The sequence below is a fragment of the Egretta garzetta genome, unplaced genomic scaffold, assembly GCF_000687185.1.
Source record: "Egretta garzetta isolate BGI_Z169 unplaced genomic scaffold, ASM68718v1 scaffold447, whole genome shotgun sequence".
Lineage (NCBI taxonomy): Eukaryota > Metazoa > Chordata > Aves > Pelecaniformes > Ardeidae > Egretta > Egretta garzetta.
The window spans coordinates 1,759,876-1,776,025 of record NW_009260397.1 but is presented as its reverse complement, the minus strand read 5'-3'; the positions used below and the strand labels follow the sequence as shown (position 1 = coordinate 1,776,025).

The 16,150-nt window shown below is 42.6% G+C and overlaps 3 protein-coding genes across 3 annotated transcripts in view; 1 reads left to right on the top strand and 2 right to left on the bottom strand.

The window, feature by feature from the left end:
* SNRNP35 (small nuclear ribonucleoprotein U11/U12 subunit 35) overlaps positions 1 to 1,214 on the bottom strand; it is an 11,627-nt gene extending 10,413 nt beyond the window's left edge. The window contains exon 1 of the mRNA XM_035898616.1: positions 1,098 to 1,214. The gene's annotated coding sequence lies outside the window, so the exon portion shown is untranslated. The remainder of the gene's footprint in view (positions 1 to 1,097) is intronic.
* The window catches only part of SBNO1 (strawberry notch homolog 1), a 54,990-nt gene continuing 38,885 nt past the window's right edge, over positions 46 to 16,150 (top strand). The window contains exons 1-5 of the mRNA XM_035898547.1: positions 46 to 240; positions 892 to 1,043; positions 1,466 to 1,512; positions 3,991 to 4,116; positions 6,969 to 6,974. Coding sequence (XP_035754440.1) covers positions 46 to 240; positions 892 to 1,043; positions 1,466 to 1,512; positions 3,991 to 4,116; positions 6,969 to 6,974 — 526 coding nt within the window. The remainder of the gene's footprint in view (positions 241 to 891; positions 1,044 to 1,465; positions 1,513 to 3,990; positions 4,117 to 6,968; positions 6,975 to 16,150) is intronic.
* The window catches only part of KMT5A (lysine methyltransferase 5A), a 10,381-nt gene continuing 1,219 nt past the window's right edge, over positions 6,989 to 16,150 (bottom strand). The window contains exons 2-7 of the mRNA XM_035898618.1: positions 13,844 to 14,000; positions 12,068 to 12,284; positions 11,169 to 11,253; positions 10,760 to 10,819; positions 9,577 to 9,767; positions 6,989 to 8,422 (exon numbers count right to left, since the gene is read on the bottom strand). Coding sequence (XP_035754511.1) covers positions 8,212 to 8,422; positions 9,577 to 9,767; positions 10,760 to 10,819; positions 11,169 to 11,253; positions 12,068 to 12,284; positions 13,844 to 14,000 — 921 coding nt within the window. The 3' untranslated portion in view covers positions 6,989 to 8,211. The remainder of the gene's footprint in view (positions 8,423 to 9,576; positions 9,768 to 10,759; positions 10,820 to 11,168; positions 11,254 to 12,067; positions 12,285 to 13,843; positions 14,001 to 16,150) is intronic.

The following is a 16,150-nucleotide window of genomic DNA, read 5'->3' as shown; positions in this document are numbered from 1 at the left end:
TGCGAGGTGGCGGCTGCACCAGAGGCCCCTTCCCCAGCGCAGGCCATGGCCCCTCCGCTTGGCCACGAGCACGCCGTGACACCCGCCCTCACACCGGGTGGGCCGGAGGATGCTTTTGCCGCAGTTGGCCGGGCTCTTTCATCACAGCAGAACGACCCTCAGAACGGTTGCTTCTCATCTTTGGAGGCGGCCTTGAAGCCATTTCCAGAGCAGAGATCTTCAGGGTCGTTACAAGCCGTGGTGCTGTGGATCCCTTGCTGCTGTTGCACCGCAGTGACTAACCATGCTTTTAGCTCAGCAACGTGCAGTGCTAACAGGGGAGTTTGAAAGCAGCCGGGCAGATTTTCAGGGAGTACAAATCCACTATTGTACAGCTTTTACACAGCACCATCCCCATAAAGACAATTTACCTTTTACGCAAACGCTAAAGCTTTGTTACTCCGTGCAAGGGGAACTGATGTCTGTGACCAAAAAAGCCATTACCACAAAGGCCTTAATTTAGGAAAGGAGAACTCAGTTCACACCTCTCTCTGCCGGAGTTTTGGTGTGGTGTTAGACAGATCGCTCAGCCTCTCTCGTCACCAGAAAAGCAGATAAAAGCAGCTTCTTGGCAAACTAGACTGCAAACTCTTTGGGACAGAGACTTTGCTTTTAGCTGTGGTCACAGCCTGTCACAGTTTGGCCCTATTACTTGTCTGGGAAACGCAGACACCAAAAAAATACAAAAATAATACGAAAACCTATAATTAACTGCTTGGAAAAAGTCAGGATTGTGATGAACTCATACTGGTTCTAAAAATTACTACATATTTATAAAATTCAGAGGTTTGACCCTATGAGTGCCCTGGTTTTGACAGGCTACAAGATCATGACCCCCACTTTATTTTACAGCTCAGCCTGGGACCAGATAAAATGGTGATCGACCTCACAGATCCAAATCGCCCCCGCTTCACATTGCAGGAGCTGCAAGATGTATTGCAAGAGCGTAACCAGCTGAAAGCTCAGCTTCTTGTGGTGCAAGAGGAGCTACAGTGCTATAAGAGGTACATCGTGAAGTCAGCAAAGAATTAATAACAATTCTTGTCTGGGGAACTCACCAGATCAGAGTCTTGCAGATCTGAGCACCCAGGCTGGGCTAGGCACCATCCAGACAGAGAGACATCTGTGCTCCCAAGAGCCTACAAATGAGCAAAGAAAAATGGGGGAATGATAAAATCTCTATGCAACATAATTTAAAAATTAAACTCCCTCTTATTCTGCACAGTTCGCAGCCTGTTCCTGTAACGGTACCGCTGTCAGCCTACGTACGGTTCCTCCCTCTCCACATACAAGCTGGGTTCTCATTAGTTCATCTATGCAGTCACAGCAGCTGCGCACATACTGTTCTTGTCTAAGGCCACGCTACGTACCAAAGAGCATGGGGGTTTCCATCTCAGCTTTAGTCAAAATTTCCTTCTTCCTCCAGCCTGCTGTCGTGGACGCTAGCTTATCTGCTCTTCCTTTGCTCCCACGGTGGGTATGGCACTGATCTAGAAAGCAGAATATTAAGCCCTTTCATCATCATTCAAGATAAGCTATGGGGTTTTTATTTAATGACTGCCAACAGAGGGTTGTGTAAGGCACTTGAACTGTCCAAAAAAAGTGTTTTCAGAGAAGGGTTTTGTTTTTTCTAGAAGGGACCAGGCTGGGAGAATCAGTGTGAGCCAAAGGGTGGTATGCAGGAAAGGCCTTGCTCTTGGTGCTACGAATTCCTTCACCTCCAAGGCTGGTCTCCACCAACCTCTGCCCCTCGCCATCAGGTTGTATTATAAATTCTTTGGGGCAAGAAACTACTTCTTACTCTAGACACAAAATGTCTGAGCACATTATATTTCAGCTGAGATATCTCAGCAACAACCTCTTGGGCACGGTGAGCCCACCCTTTGCCTTGTCTGTAACAGGCAGGTTAAGCCGAGAAGTTAAAGTTAAATCCAAGAAGTCAGCTTACAAACTGCTCGATGGCACTTCTCCCAGCGCAGCCAGGCGCTGCTTCCCCAGCTCGGCTGCCTGCCTTTGCTGTGTGGCCATTGGAGTGGCTTCTTGCTTTGATTTCCCAGCCGTGTTACACAGCTTATTACAGGCCAAGTTAAAAATTAACAGTGTGAATGTTTTATATTTTTGTGTGATTTAAGTCACAGTGCCATGCACCTAGAGAGCACATCAAGGCTACTTTGCAGTTCAAGTAATTCTGTGTGGTTATCTCCTTGTACAGCGTTACAGCTTAAGCCAAAAACCATCTTCCCTTTAAACATTCACATAAAATCCTGATTATAATGGTACGGCCATAAAGAGTAGTTGTGCAGGGGAAGGGGATAAATACGAGTGTATGTTCTAAAATGTCTTGTGTGTATTGGAAATAAGCTCTATATAGCACAAGGTAACTGAGATCCTCACAGAGAATGGCATGAAATGACTGATGATGTTTAGGGGTTGCATTTTTCATCATGACTTCTGACTAGAAGTTACCGTGCAGGTATTGGAGGTCTGTAGTGTCACCAAACAGCTCATAGTCCCGTTTCTCTAGGAGGAGAATCTACCTCAGAATTACCCCATGCCTGGTGTCACACCAGTTTCTAGATACTCTCCTGTATTTTTATTTCCAAACTCCGGGGGGGTGTTGCTTAGCTACTTTCAGCCTTCAGCTACTGCAGTCACAAGCTTTGATCCAATGAGGTCAGGTCAGGACAGTAAATTGGCATGCTGTGAAAACACAGCGTAGCATGCAAGCTGGTAAAATCTAACCCGATTCCGAGCAGGGGGGACGTCCTTTGGTAAAACCGAAGCTTTTACCTAAAGTAGGCGGTTACAACCTTGTAGAGTGTAGCAGCATCAAAGTAGGATGACAAAATCTACAGCTCAGGCAAAGCCTTTCCGTTCTCCTCCAAAGAATGGGAAGAGGAACAGCCACTCGCCTTGCAGGGAAGGTGGGAATCTCCCATCTGTTCCCAGCTGCGTGGTGTGAGCCTTCGTGGCTGCACTGAAGGTACCACAGATCCATCCATGCAGAAATTGGCCATTTGCATCTGCACCCTGCTGTTATCTTTGGATATCCAACATGTAATTACACTTCCCTTTCACTCTTGTGAGGATTTGCCATTCTTCCTCTCTGGAGAAGTCAGCTCGTTACTTTTTTAGCATTCTCATTAAAGCATAGCCCAAGCAAAATGACATTGCAGTGTTAAAGGAAAATAAGAGCAAAGCATTACAAGAAACAGGCCAGGCTGCCATACCTGTCCTGCGAGCGCCCATCACCCACGTCCTAGGCTGCCCAGTGAAGGGTTTAACATAGACAGCAATGCCCCGCTATGCACAAAACCACAAAAAATAAACAAACCCACTTCTTTTCCCAGTGGGATCATCTCACAGAGAAGGGACCAAACTGAAGAACTGGAAAAAGCAGCCAGTGGCAGCAGCCCTGGCACCAGCAAGGACAGCGAAGAGAAGACAATCATCAAGCGGCTGTAAGTTTGTCTGCATTTTTTTGGCAGAATATGGGAGAACATGGCATGCTTCATACTTAGTGAGTCCAGGGATGAATTCTGAACTCTGGCCTAGTTGGCTGGATATTGTTTTCTCCTCCTTTCCCTATAAAATTAAAATGCAACAGAGAAATACTTCCTTGTGGAAAAAGCCCTCCCCGGGAAGGCCACCTCCACCCAGGCAAGCAGGGTGTCACTTTTTTTCTAGGAAAAATAAGCATTTCAGAGCAAAGCTTCACAATACTTGCCTCCCCTGCTAGCACATTAAGACTCTGCTGTGGGAACATGCCAGCTGTCTCTGGGGGTTTGTTTACATTGTATGAAGCAGCTGTATGCAATACCCACAAGCTCAGGCTGTGTCCCTAAAGTTCCCCAAAATAGCAGAACACATTGACACAGCCGTCTCGCTGCATGTTCCTTCTTTTCCAGTTGTACATTATTGTTTCCTTTTTGTTGTCTTTTTTTATTCTAGGTTCTCTTTTAAACATGGAAAATGAGTATCCTCAAGAACTTGACCACTCTTGTTCAGAAACAGCACTGATGAGAGCCTCTAAGGCGCTAGGGGAGTCAACGACGAAGAAAAAGCATCACTCCTACTGTAGAGAATAAGCAATCTCATAAAATCATGTTGTATAATACTCCTTCAGAACAGATTTTACTTTGCTGTTTTAGATACTGTTTTAAGACCAACACTTTTTGTATTTCTTAGATTCTGGCCAGACATTACCCACACGTAGAGAATAAATGTTTATACAAAAGTGATTTTTATTCTTATTAAAAGAGCCTGTGATGATCTGTACTACCACTTTTTTATCCTGTCCACCTAACAAAATGCTCAGCCCAAATGATTTTGCAAGATGAAGGTATTTTTAAGAGATGCACACCCTTCACAAGTGCACTCCTAGAGAAGCACTGGGAAGGAAGAACCCCTTCAGATTGCAGTCCTCACTGCTCTTACGCAGAAAGTAATTATCTTACACTAACACAGAACTGCTCAAAGAAGACCCCAGCATTGCTTTTTGTTCTGTGTCTTTCTTTGCATTAGACGGGCGCTACACAGGCAGAAGCCCACCACACCCCACCCCACCAAAAGAAGATGGGGTTGGGCTATGAGAGCAGGACCCAGGGGCTCACACAGGAGTGGCCCAGGGTCAAGACGAGAGACAGCAGAGAAGAGCACAGCAGGGGAAGAAAAGCTGCTGCATCGTGCTCTGCCCACGTGAAGGACCGATGCCTTTTCAGAGGCGCAGACATGCTCAAACTGGAACAGATGCACCAAACATTTAATTTCTGACAGCTAAAGGTCTCCTGTGGTAGACAGCTGTGTTTTTCATAAGCTCTGTTCTTGCAGTCAGCTGTCACAAGCTGTGCATTAGCCCAAGTAATGAGATTTATCGCTAGTGGAAGCATATAGGGCAAACAGAGGAATAGAAAAGCAGCTTGAAATATACCAATTAGGTGCCACATTTAGAAAAGTAGAATTTCAAGAGCAGAAAGGTCTGAGCAGACATAAAAGGAGCAGTGACAGGTATCAAGCTGTGATCTCACTCTCTTCAGAAGTGAAAGCAGGCTCTGAAATCTTTTGATTCCCTCTTATACACCAGCAGCATGAAAAATACAGGACACTTCACACATCTGCTTGGATGCACAATGCGAACATGGCTTAGCGGAAAGCAGAACTGCAGTCTCCTTTCAGAGAGGATTTGTTACCGACTGCACGTTAGCAACGTAACATCAAGGACATTTGGCCTAAGCAAGTTGGTTTAGCCAGGGCACAGAACTGAAGTCATTCTGCCATCTTCAAAATATTAATAAGCCTTGGCCATGTCCCTGCAATGTATTTCCAGAGCATGGTAGCAGGGAAGGAAGTTACTGCATTTCCTTAGCAGAGGCTTTGTGTTTGGGGGCGGGGAGAAAAACAATCATGCATCAGCAAGAGCCAGGATACACCTCTGAGCTGAAAAGAGATGGTTATGTGCACTCTGAACTCCATCCTCTTCCGTGATTTATCCAGGGATGTATTTTCCAATCTGCTTTAAAAAAAAAAAAGGGGGGAGGGGGTAGGGGGAGAATTATGCCCCCAAACACACTAAGTCTGAATGAAACAACTTCAGGTAATAAACTGCACAGATTGAACAGAGCTGTGCAAGAGTAACAACCTGCCACAGAGGCACGGAAGACTGACATAGCCCTAGGCCACTCTGCAGTTAGTTGAAGGAGACAATAATGAAAGCTGCAATTATTCTTTTTAGTTTACCATTTCAGATGTTACTACAAAAAAAAGTGGGAGTTCACCAGTTAAAGCAGATGGGAAAGCACCTCAGCCTTTTTGGGCTATTCATTTTCTGGAACTATCACAGCTGCATCCACTCTGGTGCCACATGAGCTGCAGAGCTGCTCTCTCAAAAGGGGAGCAAATTCCTTGGCTAGGGCTACACAAGAAGAGGCTACAAAGTCCTGTTAGAGCAACCCCACTGCCTCCGGCAAAGCCATGGGAGCCTGGCAAAAGCAGTTTAGCTAAAGTGCTTTACACCTTGTTAGAAGATGAAACTTTCCTATAAGGCACACAGAGATAGAAATCCAAACAGCATGTTTCTGTGAAAAGTATTTTGATATATGTGAGAGAGAGATATATCGGTTCCTAGAAAAGTAAAGGATACATACACAGTGCAACATCAGCTTTATTACCATCTTCCGATGCAGTGCTACTCGATTACCAGTTAAGCGTTTCAGAGAAGACAATTTTCCTTTTATGCAAAGCAGGGAGAGAGATCTTCCCCCTTTCTTGTTTACAAAAGTGATGCTGAAAGAACAGAGGTTTTAAGCTGTTTGACCTGATGGAGAACAAGCAAATGTTTAAATAAAAAAAAAGCATTTTATTCCAATTTTGACTTAAGGGAAGTGCTCTAGTAAAACAGGATACTGTACACACTGCTGTAGTCTCTGTAACAGAGACCAGAGAAAAATCAGTGCTAACACTATTAAGTGAGCCAGCAAAGCTTACCTGTAACTCAGCATGTGTAAGGTAACAGGTCTCCAGTTAATTCTTCAGAAAAGGTGAAAACACACAGGCTGTCTCTGATGAGCTTGCCTTGTGTTAAATGGTAAATAATATAAAGCATTTAATGGCTAACGATTTTCACAGCTTTCTTTCAAAATGCTAATGATCTGCAATGGAGACAGGTACTATAGCAGCCACTTCATCAATAATAAATATATTCTTTATTTTACAGAGACATTGTCTTCAAGTTTTTAATTTAAAAAATACATCACTACACCACCTCTCTTGCTGCTGGAGCATACAACCAGGATGTTGTTGCTATTTTACCTATCACATAGGCAAGCACTAAGATTGTCCTAGAGGGCATTAGCTGGAACAGCAGCAGCCTTCAAGACATGAGGAACAGAAGACATTAACAGAGCCACAGATCCCTTGCTGACATCTTCCAGCAGCAAGTGTGGCTGATGGCTCACAGCCATTTTCATCTACACACGTGCCAAGCGGGCCTTGGCAAAAATTCCAACTGGTAAGAATTCATCTTTAACATAAAGGACCTGCATTGTATTGCCTGCCTATATCACAGATTTGGTTCTCCAACAGTAACATTATGAACATCCGCAAGATGCTAAGCACTCAACTCCCATTTAAGACAGTGGGACCAGACCATGCTGGACAGACCTACAGGACCAGGCAATAAGGAATCTACTTTCTTCATTGCATGAACTCCATCATTACAGTTTGAAGCTGCATATGAAGATGACTCCTATTTTTGGAACCGCTATGCTCTACTTCAAGCATTCACAGTAAATAAATAGCTTCCAATGTGGCTAATTAGCATAGGAAGGTAATAAAAGTTTTGGAGAGAATTTTTTCTTTTACTTCTTTAAAATCCTCTGGGAGACACCTCCAGGAATCAGCCATCAACTATAAAAAGGTACCATCTTACATTTTAGAAAATAAGTCGTGTCAAACATTGATTCTCATTGTGAAGTTTTATCTTCACATTTCAAATCAGCATCAACCCAGTCTATCAAAATCCATCTTCATTTGGCTTGGAGTCATTTCTCTGAAGAAAGCAGCCAATTTGACCATCCCTTTCCCTCTGCACCAGTGCATTTAAAGTTCATTGCCAACATGAGATACGACACTGGAAAAACTGGATCCCTACCACAAATTATTTGAGAATGATAGTAGCATCCATCTCAGAAGCCTGTCAGCACTGGGTTGCAAAAAGCAGTCTGACAAGCAGTCAAGCCATTGGATGTACGAGTCAGAGTACAGAAGTACATCTGCTGTCATAAAGCTAATGCCAAGTTCATCACCCCCCAACGTGGAGCATGAGATTTCATTGCAAAAGCAGAAGCACAACTCAAGTGATTAAGTTTCTGTGCAAGTCTTTGACTGCATGCTCAAGTGGCACTGGTCACTATATAGATGTATTCAAATTTTAGGGTTTCCTTTTATGATATAAAAGTTTTGGCAATCTAAGATCGATTATTCAAGCCTGCCTGGAAAACTGTAATAGGTATTTAAATACTGCAAAGCAGAAAGGTAGTTTTTAAGGAGCTCAGAACACCATAAGCAGTCCACTAAGAAAGCTGAGGGAAGTGAGGACAAGAAAAAAAAAAAAAAATCCACTGACTCCTTGTAGATCACTCAGTCCAAAAAAAAAACCACCCAAGCAAAGATGAATTAGTGTTTCAGCCATGGATGAGCTTCAATGGAAGCTTTGCTTCTGTCTCCATAGTCATACAACAGTTCTTCACCTGCTTTAATGTCTCTGGAAGCTATCAGTATGAGATGAGGCACACCATCGATGTCATGAAGCTTTGTTTGACAATTGCCACATTTGCTGTGATTAATCAGTCTTCCTAGACGATTAGTTTCTTTTGTAGCATCAACACTGAAAAAGTAAGAACAGAATGCAGGATTGCTGTATATCACGCTGTAACGTTTGTGGACCAAAACCAAGGTGCAAATCAGAAAAAGAATGAGGAATCCACACAAGACTTGAAAAATGAAGAAAAACCAGAACATTACAGAATATTCATATGACTAACACAGACAGCACATAATATGTCAGTGTAGGTAAACTAAAGCAATTCTGGGAGATCAAGTTAGCACAAAACCCAGAAAATGGAAAATTTTGGACTATGTTTTTGAGCTGCCTGGTTCCAAGCAGCTCTCAACTGTTCATAAGGAATGGCAGATCCCAGATATAGACCACCACCAGAAAGGCTTCGATACCTTAAATACCCTCCCCTCAAGAAATCTGTGTCCAAGCCAAGTAGTAAGTAAGCCTGAGTAAGCCAGCAAGGGTCTCTACTCACATGGAAGGCTGAGAATGACTAAATACTACATGCCCAACTTCTAGAGACCTGGATACTAAAGCGCCAGTGCCCCTCATTACACAAAGAGTTATGGCAGCTGTCATTATGGCTTCTAGACTGCAAGTCAGACACTTAGAATATAGGGTGCTTCAAGGTAATTAATACACAGGTTAAGTGACCCATACTACAGTATCCAGTGACATCAGCCAAGGAAGGAAGAACATAGTCTGAGTAGTTGCTTCAAGGAAACCTGAGTTTGGGACAAATGACACAGCAAACAGAGGGATAAAGCAAGCACATGGGGTGGGTATCAGGTACTAGAGAAGAAGGACACCCAGTCAAAGACAGTTGAAGGAAATGTTTCTCTTCTGGAGAGTTTGTCCATACTGCTTTTCAAACAAAATCCTTACAACTCGGGAAAACTAGTTAATTTTACAAGAGAATAAATTTAAGCAGAAGTCCATGGCAGAGCTTGAAGTCTCATCCAAGCAGATGCAACTCTTCATATAGCTTATGCTGTACTTCAGACAACAGGGCTTTGAGTCACCTACAGTTTCTTTTAGCCCAGAGGTACAGGAGGCTCTTGGAACATGAAAGAGCGCTCCAAAAAGATTTCCTAATTCATGGTTCCCATTAAAAATTTTTTTTGCATGGAAACAGGAAAAGACTTAACAGCATTCAAAGCCTCTATTGCTCAGCTATCACACTTCAGGGAAGAGAAGCTTACCAGTATGTTTTGCTGAGGTACTGAAAATAGTACATATAGCAGCCTGTGGATGGATCTTGAGCGTACACAGCTTCTCTCTTTTTAGCATCAGTGATCTCTATGAGATCCCCATGATATTCAACTACAAATTCTCCTCGATTAAAATGTTTAGTAGCAATTACTCCTCTCCCTTTGCCATCGATGTAATCAATCTGTTGAGTTGAAAAGAAAAATCAGCTGGAAAATGAAAAAGTATTTACATGACTGCAAATAAGCTGTTTCCTAGGAAATGAGTGATTTGTCATTTAAAAAATGCTACAGCAGGGTATTTGTGTATTGCAGACAAAGCTGTAGAAGCACAACGCACAGCACTGTGGAAGAAATACAGGAAGAGTTTGGGACACACCCTATGAGTTACCAGGTATTTTGATACAAAGTCTTCTAATCAAAGAACTAAGAATTACTTTAAATAAACCATACACAGAGAAGAGTTATCTATTTTTTTTTCTTTTAAACTACCTATTAGCTGAGGCAGTAAGCTTTTCCATTTCAGGTTCCCCATCACCATTAGCATGCACAGGTTAAAAAGTTAGAGGATCAGAAAGATCAATCACAGAAATTACAGTTATCACCCAGCAGTATACTTTATTATTCCTGCCTCCCCTTAAATTGGACAACTCCAAGAAAGTTCTCCTATCACTGTCGTAGATGTGACAGTGTTAACTACAGGCTGCTCCTTTTCAAGAATTGCAGCTCTTCTGCACTTCCAGGAGCCATTTCTGCTTTAAATTCTAAAGAGAGTGATTGGAGTAACACAAATAGTAAGCACTTGGTTCCAATAACTATACAGACAGTATATATGGGTGTTACCTTTAAAACATATGACAATTAAGATGCTATATCTAACCCCATTTCTGGAAGCTAACCCAAGAAATGAGATACTGAAGGGAGCAAGTGCATTTTCAGTAAAGACCATAAAGCCCCCTCAATACTTGTGACTGAGCTGCATATACATATTCTCCAGAGCCAAACATTGCCCATCCAAAAGGAAAGACAGTGTGCTCCAGTTTTGCTGCACTTTCATCTTACTATCAAGGAACTGCAGCAGTTCTGAGACTGAGATCTGCTACTTTCTGCTTGAACAGGTTAACAGCAAGATACTGCATAAACAGTACATGGCTACTCAGGTTGGCATTGCAGTTACCTTCATTCCTTCTTCTTTCCCACTTGTAATTAGCTCATCTATTTTCTTCCTCTCCTCAGTCTGCAGAATAAACAAGAACAAACAAACCCACAATATTGTTGATAGTTTTTGTAGCTTATTCTATAGCTAAAAGGATATTATTAGCCAGTGACAGTCATTTTTCCAAACCATCCCATATTTCTGAATGGTAAAGAGACATATTTCTGCCCCCCCCCCCCAAGCAGCTGGATTCTGTCCTAGAAGAACTGGATCAGCATTTCCAAATTTTAAGGTTTTTCACAATACTTGCAGTGCACAATGCTATTTTTATTTGGCCAATGGCAACCATTTATAGATCGTTACACACTTCCTCAAACGTTCAATTAACCAGCAATGTTGTAAGTAATGTTATTTTAACAGGAAGCACTACCTCCAATTCGGATTTGCTCTTCCTGGAACTTCTTCTAACTGGGTAATAATCTGTCACTTTTCGATTTGGTGTTCTTCCTTGTGTTCTAAGGGATAAGAAAATAGAGAACACATGTATTTTAGGCCATTTGTGAAGTTACGCCTCTAGGACAGAGGTACCTCTAATAAATTTTTATTTTCAGCTTGGTGTGTTGAAAGGCAATCAATAATGAATCAGTGTTTCGTATCAGTACTCTTCACTTCAAGCCATAACCTACATCTCCTTTTCTTCCCCACGTTATTTTCATTACACTAGTACTAATTCTTTAACAATGAGATGCCATTGGAAACCAACTGAAGGTCACGTTACAAGTCTGAAGCCCCCTGCGTGTCTTGCCAGAAGGAACTCTAAAATTTAGGTTACAAAAACTGCTTGGTAAAGAATTCATTAACATTAGGTCATATTACTCCAATATCATGAGAAAGAATATCAAGCTCAGCCAGGAAGCCTCCAACTGTAATTAATCTGATACTCTATTTCTGACAAGATACATTCCCATTTGTCCACAGAAAAGTAGGTCTTAATCGCTCATTAATGTCTTTTTCTATAGGTGATCAGCAAGTATTTCACTTGAGATAAAATACATTAGCCTTGCTTTCAAGAAAAACAAGTCCTCTGCAAGGTAAGTAAATACTTTGGGTGCTATTTTGTATTTTCAAACATACAATACTTGAGAAAACAAAGAAGTCTCCTTTAAGATTTGTTCCCCCCAAGACAACCATGTACTTAAAAAAAAGGCAACAAAACAAGCATAACATTAACTACAGGTCTGACTCATTCCTGAAGGAAAAATGCAGATCAAAGCCTCCTGTGCAAAAGGACACACAGAAAAAAAACTTTCAGTTCCAGGAGTCACTTACTTTCTCCTTGGTCCACGTTTTGCTTTAACCATCTTTTTCTGAGCTGGCTTTGCATTGCCCTCATCAGCGCAGTCTGAAGACAAGGGTGTCTTTTGGGTTTCTACAGTTTCTTGGTTTTGATCAGAGGAGGGCACTGAAGTATTGCACCCACTTTCTTTATCTTTCTGATCTTCTGGTTTCATAGCACCTTCAATTATATTGCCACCATTCTTTTTTTCTGGTGACAGGAAAATAAAGTAAGGCTCTGAACTTAGGATCATCTATACCAGAGTGCTTTAAATGAATTCCAATGGTTTCTAGTCCAAGTTTCTAGTTCTGTCAAACAGGAGAAAGAGGAAGGGAATGATACAATCTCATTCTGCTAGAACCCAGATAAGCCGTTACTCAACTTTTGACTAGTCATTGCTATGGTACACATAGTACAGAGGGAGAGGTGAGAAGAGGTAAAACAGAGCCCAAGTACTTTGTCAGTTAGGTTTGTGAATCACGAGTTTTCCAAACCTGAACATGCAGCACCTTCAGTGCAGCATTTGAAACAGCAGCACAGTTTGCATCTGGCATGCTAAATTATCAAGTTCCCATAAGCTAATCAACATCCTGCGCTAAAGAGGGAGAGGAAGCCTCTCTGGATTCTGCACCACTGTGATCAGTAGCTGCAGACGCTGGTACCAAGTGGCCAACACCATTCAGACAAAATCCACAAGAGTTAAAGGGCTGAGACTTACAAAAAGTCTACCCGCCCCCTAAACCAACACTTTCTTGGTTGCATGCATCCTACCTTGGTATGACCACATCCTCCTTCTCAGCCAACTGATTTAGAGGTAGGCCAGCATGGCTTAAAGCTGAATAAAGTTTTTATTTAAAACAAATAACCAGGTTTAACAGTCCCATCTGCTGAGACAGATGCTTCAATCTCACTGGAGAAAATGAAGCACAGCTGCAAGGCCTCAGCAGTGGGACAAGTTAAAGCCATCTTCACTTGCTTGTCAAAACTGGGGAGCTAAATTAGGAGCTACAGGCCCTAAGTCTCCAGAAAACCTGACACTCCCTGTGTTGTGTGGGACTTAAAATACCTGCTTGCTAAAAGTGTTTGTATCAAAATGTTTCAACACATTACCAAGGTTATTAAATGCACCTTTAAACACAAGCCAGGGTTGGGGGTTTTTTTCCCCCTCCACAAACTTATTGAACATTACCATTTCTAGTCACTACAATGCAGCATCTATGAACCCTGGCACTCAGCATCCACAGTCTGTGCTTCTCCTTCTCACTGCCTTTGTTTCACCCTGAAAATTTAAGAATTGTTTCTTTTTCTATCAGTACCTCTACCTCATACCTTATTTGACTTTGAATTGCCTTTATATAAATTAGTACAAAGTAGTCAAATTATAGAAATAAACAGTTTTAGGTAATAAAACAGACCAACACCAATTAGATAGGCTGCCTAACACTGACCTGAAGAAACAGAGTAGGAATAGAACTGCAGGGAGATCAGGGCATTGATATCACAAGCTTTAACTTTTTGTATCTAGAGAGACAATACAAACACAGCCAGACACAAAAAAAAAAAAAAAATTGCCTGGTAAACCTGTGACCTAAGTTTTTCAAAGGATAAGGATGCCCTCATCTTTGTAGTCCCAGTTTGCCATTAGAGTTGTAGGACTGGGAAAGCAACTGGGCCTGGGGAGCTGCCTCTTGACTCCGTACTAAAGTTTTCAAATTGGGGGTGAGAGGAGCACATTTAATGAGGCAAGCAATCCAATAGATCAATCTTACCATCTCCTTTCCTGTAGGTTTCCTTTAGTGTTTTGCCCTGACATTTCACCTCGTGATACATGACAGAGTTTTCTTCTTGAAGCGGGGGGCGAGCACCAGGAGTTTTGTTAGGATTCAGGTAGCTGTAGATTTTGGATTGACCAATAAACACATTCTCCTAAAACAGACCCACACAAAAGTCACATCACAGAGATGCCAGGTACATCAAGTTGATATCCACAACACGCTGCAAAGACCAGGGCTGACAGTGCTAATGCAAATTACACTGCTTTAATGCATCATCCTTGCTGCTGTTGCTATTTCTACTAAATGAAAACGTAACAGCAGTAAGCACTCAAGTTTACTAATGCAAACTCTCAGTCCAAGAGGACTTTCATATGAAATGTGGCAGAACAAGGCAGTCATAACTAACCCCAGATTCCCCTGTGTGCTTCACAGTATGAACTCTGTTACTAAAAAAATAAGAACCCTGAGCTCCTCAGGAGGAAGGTAGCCTGAAAGAGTGCAAGCCAAAAAAAAAAAATCTGAATAGCACTGCAAAAATTGCACAAGCCTAGAACATACCTCTCATAGCCAGAGAGATATGAGCTTACCCAAACACTCTCTGAGGTGTCAAATGTTACTGACCTCTCATAGCCAGAGAGATATGAGCTTACCCACTCTCTGAGGTGTCAAATGTTACTACAGTTAATTATATGCTCTACTGTGCAACACAGAAGACAGGAATCAGTTTTGTACAGTCTACCTTGAGTGGCACCTCTCAGCAAAGTCTGGCAGATAAACAATGCTATCCTTTTATCCACTGTATTTCACAAAGTAAAATGTAAAGGTTGTTAAAGGCAAAAGAAACATTAAAGAGTCTGCACAAAGCACTTAATGCCCAGCCAGGAAAATGGTAAAACCCGCTGGCATGGTCAAACACTGCAAAGACCACGGTTTGTACGCTGGCTTGGGCTCAAAGAACATCAATGGTGAGCAGTATCAAATTTAGCAAAGTTTAGTGGGGTCGTGCCACCTTTGCAGTCTCCTGCAAACTCGCCAAGTTTGACTATGCGGTGCACGTAGGGCACACAGATTTCAACTGTGAAATCTCAGTGTCTGGACAAGCAGATACAACTTGGCCAGAATGAGTTTGTCTTGGCTGTATTTTGATTCAACTAAAAAGCAATTTTCAGACACTGCAAGCCAGTTAAAACAATAAAAACATGCATCCATTTTTTAGAAAAGCACACAAAGGTTTCCATTAGTTAAAAAACAGCTCAAATATAGCTGACTAAACAAATACTCCATGCAGTCACACAAACACTAAAAAAATAAACAAAGCACACAATCGAATACATAGGATAATTTTAATAATTAGCATAATCATGAGTAACAAACTTCATGTGTACATAATTCACACACAAAATAAGACCAGTTAAAGGCTCAAATCTCAGTCCACAAGTAAACTTTACTAAAAGATCAAGATTACAATAGAACAGCCTGAAAAAAAGCAAGTCAGTTGGACACCACGCCATGACCCCCAGTATTTCCGAAAGGCCTATCAAAGACAAGATTTATTTAAAAAAACCTGGGGGTTTTAAGGATGAAATACTAAGAAAACACTCATTTTTAACAACTGCAAGCAGCAAACCCTGCACTGCAAAGTCCTCAAGGTTTAGTGAAGAGTTTAAATGTGGGCATTTCCGGAGAAAGCCAGAAGCAGTGAACTGCAGCTGTCCACCTGTCAGCAGAGCTTTCTGGCTTTCAATACACCATTAACAGGAAACGAACAACTATTTTTCCAGTGTAGCTTCCTCCCCTCATTCCCAGCTCCCTGCCTGCTGCGCTCTTGGCGCTACCGAGACACTACTGCCACGTCTTTGTCTGTGCCAGGCTTAAGACCCTCGGGAACAGAGATTTTTCTCAGCAGAACACAGCACATGAAAGGCTGCTGAGGAGCTCTGGGACTTGATGCGATAGCTGCAATTATTTCTAGGGGGGGTTAAATGCAAAGTGACGATCAACCTCCGGCCAACTGCCTCTAACAGAGCTAGAAGACAGGGAAGATGGCACGGAGGGATTGCCGAGGCTGGGGCCTGGCTGCGCGCTGACAGCCCCGGCAGCGCCCCGCGCCTGCAGGGCAGCTGTGCAGCAGGGCACGGGGAAACACGGGAGGGGTCCAATTCCACTTAAAGTTAATTGATTTCCGAATGATTCGAGGAGCCCCAGAAGCCAGGCGCCCGGGGCCACGCGACTCTCCGGGGCAGCCCGCACGCCGTCTCGCTCGCACCGCGGGGGGAAGCGGAGGACGCAGCAGACCCCGGG